The sequence below is a fragment of the Physella acuta genome, unplaced genomic scaffold (assembly GCF_028476545.2).
Source record: "Physella acuta isolate Inbredline_101_S28 unplaced genomic scaffold, ASM2847654v3 ptg000756l, whole genome shotgun sequence".
Classification (NCBI taxonomy): domain Eukaryota; kingdom Metazoa; phylum Mollusca; class Gastropoda; family Physidae; genus Physella; species Physella acuta.
In genome coordinates, this window is record NW_026732274.1 from 393,038 (window position 1) to 401,996 (window position 8,959).

The window sequence follows — 8,959 nt, forward strand, 5'->3', positions numbered from 1 at the left end:
TTGAATATGTCTGTACATTTTCCTGCCCATGGTATAATGATGTAGTTTGTTCGGGCATTTGATGAGACACGGGATGTACAGGACTGGTGCTGTAATACGGTGTAAGGGGTGGTAACTCCGAAATATAATTCGAGTCAATAGCGGAGAAGTGTGTGTCCGGGTTATCTTCATGAAAAAAATACAAATGCATCTTCAATTTAACTTCATTTTCAATTTTCATTTCAATATATATAATTTAAGTTTATCTGGATATAATTTCAATAACAATCATACCTTGTCTGTAAATGTGTTGCTCAGTCATATCATTTTCATGTTCTGTTACTTCCATGTCGTCCTCTTCTACAATGATTACATTATCGTCATGAACTGTCATCAATATTATGGTAAACACAAGCACACACATACATTAGTCGTTAATATATACACACTATAACTGCATAAAATTGTATACAGATTTTTAACTTACCTGCTATTTCCAATGTTTTCACTTCAGCATTTTCCTGATGTTTGGTGACATCTATGTAATCCGCTTCATTGTTTTCATTCTCTGGAATATCAGTATCTCTATTGTCATGCTCTACTGATGTCATTTCTTCATTATCTTGATATAGAGGCATGAAATCTTTAAACTCCTCCTGACATATTTCACACATGAGTTTCACTATTGACTTGTCAATACTGATCTCACCACTGACTGTAGACACGTCTTGTTGTGTCAGCAGTTTTTTAACCTGACTTTTTAGCCTTTGGTATTGTTCTATAATACCTTGTGTTTTGAGATGTGTAAATTTGGGATGCTGACTTTTAAATTGTGATTTGATATTTTCCCAGGCTTCTTGTCTATGGGTTCTAGTATTTTTGTCTTTTTTCTTTGATTCTATGATGTCTCTTTGTTTATTGATCATCACAAGAAGGTCAGTTTTTTCTTCTATCGACCAGTTTACAGTACGTCTTGAGTTTGTGCTGATTTTACTGACACTTGATGGCACACTTTGAGTCGTCTGCTCTTGGTTTCTTTTTCTTTCATTTGTTTTGTCAACTTTAATTAATTCTATTTTGTCTATTTGTTTACTGACTTTTACAGGAAAGTCAGTTTTTTCCATGTTGATTATGTCGACTGTGCAGATTGAACTTAGACTGTCAAAACCAGGACTTGATGGCTGACTTTCATTCATCCTTTTTTCGTTTATTTTTCCTAGTTAATTTTGTTTAAATTGATTAAAGTGAACAACATTTAATGTAAACACTCTAACACATAATCTTATAATTGTAGATGTTGAGAAGTAATATGAAATAAGAAATAATACTCGTTAGGTATACATTAAAAATATATAATTAAATTTAACTAAATTATGCATTACTTTAAAAATATAGCCTACATTTATCTAAAGCAATAAATATTTAACATTATTTTAAAAGAAAACTTGAAACCAGCGCACGTACATATTTTTGGTTATTGTGTGCACACATATAGATCATTACTACATTACTAGAGCATATTTTAACATTACATTTTTTAATATAGTGTTTTTTATTTTCTTATATCAGGCTATATATTTTCCATGTGATGTATGACACAAATTTAGCTATAAACAATAACCAATACAACAATTAATCATTTTAATATTTTAAATCAAACTCACCTTGTATAAAACATTCTCTGCTTTTCTTTTTAATTTCTTTTTTTAAAGATTTATCAAATCCGTTTTCACCCATAAGCCATTCATCCCCTGCTATTTTGTGTATGAACTTTTTATTTGAAATTAGTTTGCTAATCAGCTTAAGCAATTCGTCTTTTATTGTTGCTTGTGCATAATGTAAACATTTTAGACTTATGTATGAGCAAATCTGAAACATAAAATAGATAGCTTTCATTTGTTTTAGAATAGTTTTTATGTAGCCTATAACATGAAATGTGATTTATATGATAAGAGGCACTTTTATAATACATATTAATGTTTATGAAAAAACATCAAAAAGAACACAAGGCTGTTAATTACAATTACGCAAATTGATCACATTTAGCGCCCTGAATAAATACGTTTTCAAATGTCTTCTTTAAAATAAAAGGTGTAACTAAAATATTCTTGGATAAATAAGAATACGCTTTAGTAAGAAAATAGAAAAACTTCTTTTTTTTTTGCATTCTGCTCAAAAAAAATACCATTTTGTTGCTAGTTAACTGATCAAACAGATGCAAAACAACAATATTTTGATCAAATTATGTCTTTTGACTTCAACTATTAGAAATTATCTTCGATGAGAATCTTGTGTGATAAACAACTTCTTCATTTTGCAAAAATAAAACATTTCTTTTTTTAAATTCATACTACACTACTGTAGTGAGCAAATTACATATGGTTATTGTAATTGGAGATGTATTTTTTCCAACTTACCAGACTAATATTGTTGTCGTTTACACAGAAAAATGTCAGGTCCAGAAGTAAGTATTTGAACTTTTCTTTTCTCTGATAAACACAAGTTTCTTTTAATTTCTTCACAACTAACTGTATTTCATCTGAAAATAAAAACTTTATGTCTATTCTTTCTTATAAATTTACTAGCGTACCCGACCCCCGCGCGTTGCCGCGGGGATAGAAGAAAGTCTGACAAAATATATTAGGATTTCACCAACGCGTTATCAATTATAATTAATGTTCTTAGACGCGTGACCTTCTTTTCTAAAAATGAGTTATTTAAATGTAAACAATGCCTGTTCTTGGATCATAAATATCAGGACACGGGTTTACCTACACTACCGCATGAAAACATTGAGTGTACATTAATCACTCACCGAAACAATATGCTACAACACACTTCGGTGACCGCGTCTGTGTCAGAGACGTAGAGGGGCGCTCTCACGGCCCCCACCCCCCGATTACACTACCGCATAGGCGCGGCGTACGACCCCTGGTTCCGTAAAACTAACAGGCGCCATCGGCCAAATAGCATCCTGTTAATAATGATGCAGATTTCGTCATTCGCTAAAGTGACACAAATGAAAAGGATTTTTTTCTTTAACACTTAAAAAAATTATTTGACGTGTTTTAAATATCAGTGTGACTGATGCAATATGCTGGCGTTACTAATGGTCTATTATTAGATGCTCGATCTCAATTTCTGACAGAATTGTCTAATAATAGATGCTTATTGCATCATTCGCAATGTGACGAAACTCTACAGTAAGCTCCTCATATTCAAAAAGTAAATTTTTTCATCTTTCGCAAGGTGACGAAACTGTACAGAAGGATTTCCTCGCGTTACAAATTTATTTTTAGAAGCCTGTTGTAGTTTTACCGCTGAATATAGTAGTACCCCTTACTCGTTATGCAGGACGCTCGATTAACGGATGCCAAGTGCCAACTTAGTTGCTCTAAAACTCTGGGCGCCAAACCATGTATTGACGAAAGTTGTACCCTATATGGTGCCGCCCGTAAGAAACTTAGTTTTCTTTTTCGTAGAAATATTCTCGGGGGTATTCTCATCTACTCCCTAAAGTTTCATGGCACTCGGATGAACCGCATCCGAGTTTTTTCTTTATATACCGTGTATAGAGAAAAAAAAACGCTCCGCCGGGGGGCGCCGCCCTTGCAATATTAAACAATATTTTTTGCAGAACCCTACCATTGAGTGATCTAATCATCTCCCCAAAGTTTCATGGTACACGGATGAACGGTGTGAAACCGAAATTTTATAAACCGTATATAAAGAAAAATCGCAGCCGCCCGTGGCGCCGCCCTTGCGAAATTTAAAAAAAAAGTTTTTTTTTTACATAACCCTTCCCTGAATTGTTCTAATCAACTCCCCCAAAGTTTCTTGGCTATCGGATAACGGTATCACACCAAAATCGACTTATTTTTATAAACAGTATTTAAAGAAAAATCGCACCTTCCCGTGGCGCCGCCCTTGCGAAATTAAAAATGTTATTTTACAGAACCCTTCCCTAGAGTTTTATAATGAACTCCCCAAAGTTTCATGCCTATCGGATAAACGGTGTCACTGCACTTAACTTTTATTATTTTTATAAACCGAAAATAGAGAAAAATCGGACCCTCCCGTGGCACCGCCCTTGCGAAATTAAAAATTTTTTTTTTTACAGAACCCTTTCCTAGAGTGGTATAATGAACTCCCCAAAGTCTCATGGCTATCGGATGAACGATGCCAAAACAAAATCGACTTTTATTTTTATATACGGTATATAGAGAAAAAAATTCGCACCCTACCGGGGCGCCACCCCTACGAATTTGAAAATGTTTTTTGCGCAAAAACCTCCACAGGAGTATTCTCAACATCTTACCAAAGTTTCATGGCGATCGTGAGAATGGTGTCACTGCAGTTCCTTTTTATTATTTTTATATACCGTATATAGAGAAATGTCACACCCTCCCGTGGCGCCGCCCTTGCGAATGTGAATTTTTTTTTTCGCAGAAACCTCCCCAGGAATATTCACAACAACTTCCCAAAGTTTCACGGCGATGTGATGAGAGGTGTAGTAATGCATAAAGGACACACAAACACACAAACATACATTGCTTTTTATATATTACTAGCGTACCCGACCCCCGCGCGTTGCCGCGGGGATAGAAGAAAGTCTGACGATATATATTAGAAGGATATCACCAATGCATTACCAATCGTATGTTCTTAAATGCGTGTCCTTCTTTTCTAAAACTGTGTTATTTAAATGTAAACAATGCTTGCGCTTGGATAATAATTATCGGGACACGGGTTTTCCTACACTACCGCATGAAAACCTTGAGTGTACATTAATCACTCACCGAAATAATGAGGTAGAACACACTTCGGTGACCCCCCCCCCCACCACCCCCCCCTCCCGATTACACTACCGCATAGGCGCAGCGTACGGCCCCTGGCTCCTTAAACCTAACAGGCGCCATCGTGCTCATAGGATAACCCCTCGTGCCAATAGCATCCTGTAAACCAGGGGTTCCCAACCTTTTTTTACTCTAGAGCACATTCTAAAATATCGGTAGGGTGGCGGGCACCACCTATTTTAAATCGACAAACTCCTTCCAGAGGCGTAGCGACCCTTCCAGTCATCCGGGGACAGAACTTTCGATTTGCACCCCCCCCCCCCCTCAAACTTTCGATTTGCACCCCCCCCCCCCCCTCAAACTTTCGATTTCCATCCCCTTCAACCTTTCAATTATGTTTATGAAAAAATTCTGTCTCTGTCGAATAGTTAGAGGCGGGCACATACGAATCGTTCGGCGGGCGCCATGGGTTGGGAACCCCTGCTGTAAACAATGATGCAGATTTCGTCATTCGCTAAAGTGACACAAATGAACAGGATTTTTTTCTTTAACACGTAAAAAATTATTTGACGTGTTTTAAACATCAGTGTGACTGATGCAATATGCTAGCGTTACTAATGGTCTATTGTTAGATGCTCGATCTCAATTTCTGTCTGAATCGTCCAATAATAGATGCTTATTGCATCATTCGCAAAGTGACGAAACTCTACAGTAGGCTCCTCATATTAAAAAAGTTATTTTTTCATCGTTCGCAAGGTGACGAAACTGTACAGGATTTCCTCGCGTTACAAAGTTATTTTTAGAAGCCTGTTGTAGTTTTACCGCTGAATTTAGTATACCCTTACTCTCTATGCAGGACGCTCGATTAACGGATGCCAAGTGCCAACATAGTCGCTCTAAAATTTTGGGTGCCAAACCGTGTATTGACGAAAATTGTACCCTACATGGAGCCGCCCTTAAGAAACTTTAGTTTTCTTTTTCGCAGAAATATTCTCGGGAGTATTCTCATCTACTCCCTAAAGTTTCATTGCACTCGGATGAACCGCATCCGAGTTTTATTTTTTATGTACTGTGTATAGAGAAAAAATCGCTCCTCCCGGGGGAAACCGCCCTTGCAATATTAAACAATTTTTTTTTTTGCAGAACCCTACCATTGAGTGATCTAATCATCTCCCCAAGGCTTCATGGTACACGGATGAACGGTGTGAAACCGAAATAGACTTATATTTTTATAAACCGTATATAGAGAAAAATCGCAGCCTCCCGTCGCGCCGCCCTTGCGAATTTAAAAGAGGACTTTTTTTAAACAGAAACCTTCCCTGTAGTGTTCTAATCAACTCCCCAAAGTTTGATGGCGATCGGATGAACGCCGTGAAACCGCAATCGACGTTTATTTTTATATACCATATATAGAGAAAATTGCACCTTCCTGTGGCGCCGCCCTTGCGAAGTTAAAAAATTATTTATTTACAGAACCCTTCCCTAGAGTGTTATAATTAACTCCCCAAAGTCTCATGGCTATCGGATGAACGATGCCAAACTAAAATCGACTTCTAATTTTATATACCGTATATTGAGAAAAATCGCACCCTCTCGTGGCGCCGCCCTTGCAAAATTAAGAATTATTTGTTTACAGAACCCTTCCCTAGACCTAGAGTGTTATAATTAACTCCCCAAAGTCTCATGGCTATCGGATGAACGATGCCAAACTAAAATCGACTTTTATTTTTATATACCGTATAAAGTGGAAAATCGCACCCTCCCATGGCGCCTCCCTTGCTAAATTAATTATTGGTTTTACAGAACCCTTCCATAGAGTGTTATAATGAATTCCCAAAGTTTCATGATTATCGGATGAACGGTATCACTGCAATTCACTTTTATTATTTTTATATACCGTATATAGAGGAAAATCGCACCCTCCCGTGGCGCCGCCCTTGCGAAATTAAAAAATAAGTTTTTTACAGAACCCTTTCCTAGAGTGTTATAATGAACTCACCAAAGTCTCATGGCTATCGGATGAACGATGTCAAATCAAAATCGATTTTTATTTTTATATACCGTATATAGAGAAAAAACAAATCGCGCCCTGCCGGGGCGCCACCCCTGCGAATTTGAAATTTTTTTTTTCGCAGAAACCTCCCCAGGAATATTCTCAACAACTTCCCAAAGTTTCACGGCGATGTGATGAGAGGTGTAGTAATGCATAAAGGACAAACAAACAAACAAACAAACATACATTGCTTTTTATATATATAGATATAGATAGATAGATTATACTTGGCAAAATTTATCAATTAAATATAAAATTAAAATGTGTCGACTTAAAAACAAATATTATCATTTATCATCTTTATTCCCCAACATGCTGAAGACATACTGGGCAGAAGAAGTAGAGTTTATCTCTTGCAATAACATCGGCAATGTGGTCAGCACACGCAGTGCCGCCATTGTTACCAAACTTGAGTCAGGTGTCTCTTAGGGCTGTGTAAACATTAAAAGTCTTGAGCTAGGATCTGAACTCGGAATTTTCGTGTTAGTAGTTGTAATCTCTATGAAATATTTTTTTAAGGTTTATTTTTTTTTTTAATTGCAAAACGCGAAATTTATGGACTAACTTCCGTCAGCTTACCTGTTGTAAATGTGATGATTTCTTTATTGTCTCGCAACAGAATTTTTATCTTCTTTACTAAAATCTTTTCATTTATGTCATGAGTAGCTGGTAAATATTCTATAGCCTGGAAATAAATACAAAAATATATAAAAAAATTTTTAAGATAATATAAAATTACCATCCGATTAAGAACAAACCAACCTGTAAAACTGTTTCTCTTTCATCTCCTTCTAAATGTATTGAGAGATTTGCTAAAACATTTAACATTCTTTTTACAAAGTGATGAAGCACATTGATCTGCAAAACATTATTAATTATTAAACTTGTATTTAGGTCGATAAATTATTTTTGTCCGTATTTTTTTCTTTTGTGATACATTACTAACGTGTTCAACAGCGAAAAACTCGGGACAAATATAAAATAATATGTTGCTTACAATAAATTGATCAGGTTAAGAGAGTTGATGATGAACATACTAAAAAATCAATAATTTCTAAAAAAAAAAAAACAATATATAAAATATAAATTATTTTGTGCAAATATTTACCGGTGATATGTTTAAGCAAGAAAAAAAAAACGTATAAAAACAGCCGAATTACACAGGTAAGTTTTTTTTTTAAAAATTAGCATTACTTTTCATTAGATATAATTAACATATATGAAACTTATTTTAAATAGTTAAACAAATGATGATAGTCTATATCATAGGATATAGTCTATTGAATGATAATTTGGTATCTTTAGTGTGTGCTTTAATAAAATGTTAATTCTTTTGAAACGATTTCTACTCTTACTCTCTAATATATTCTTTTCTGTCTCTGTCTCTCTGTCTCTCTCTCTAAAAAAATAGGTTAAACATGAACGTACCTCGCAGTTAAGAAACTCTTTAATAGCTTTGATAATGATGCTTACTATTCTTTTCTTTGCAACACACTGTTTCATGTTCAAAGATGCAAATATCATTAGATGGTAAAACATTATTATCGTTGTACAATAAAGTATGATATTTATAAATTGCACTTCTATTTCTACAATAAAATATGCTTGGTTAAGGAAATACAAAACGTACCTACCTCTGAAAATACCCGATTTGATTTGATATAAAATTCAACGATGCTTAAACCGGTCATTAGAATAAAACTTTGTGTTGTAGAATGCATTGTCTGAGCTCTATTAAAGAGATCTGTTAAAGCATCTGCATCGGAATTGGAACATTTGTTTTCTAATTGCAATGTATTTAAGAAAAATAATTGTTAGATATATCATTTCTAAAACATTTATATTTTAAAAACGTGATTTATTATAAGAACACAAACTATAAATGCAAAACATCGCAAATATGTTTTGTTAGAAACTGTCACAGACTGTATAATTAGGTATGTTTATATTATATTGTGTTTTACATGAAGTTGCATGAATGTAGAGTACCTGGCTAGCGGAAGGACTGTCTGAGCGACTCGTCATGTATTTTCCCATGCTTTTGGGTGAGATCGCTCATGTACGTAAGGGGAGAGAATGGACCGTATAAAAGGTAGAGCGAAAGGTGAACGGGTGCTTGCGCTTGGACTGT

At 35.2% G+C, this 8,959-nt stretch overlaps 1 protein-coding gene across 1 annotated transcript; it reads right to left on the reverse strand.

The window, feature by feature from the left end:
• Positions 1-241: 241 nt before the first annotated feature.
• LOC131950356 (uncharacterized) lies at positions 242-1,175 on the reverse strand. Its single transcript, XM_059312457.1, has 2 exons — positions 467-1,175; positions 242-339 (listed from the first exon to the last, which is right to left on the reverse strand). Exons 1-2 carry the CDS (start codon positions 1,173-1,175, stop codon positions 242-244), a joined length of 807 nt encoding a protein of 268 aa, XP_059168440.1.
• Positions 1,176-8,959: the final 7,784 nt, after the last annotated feature.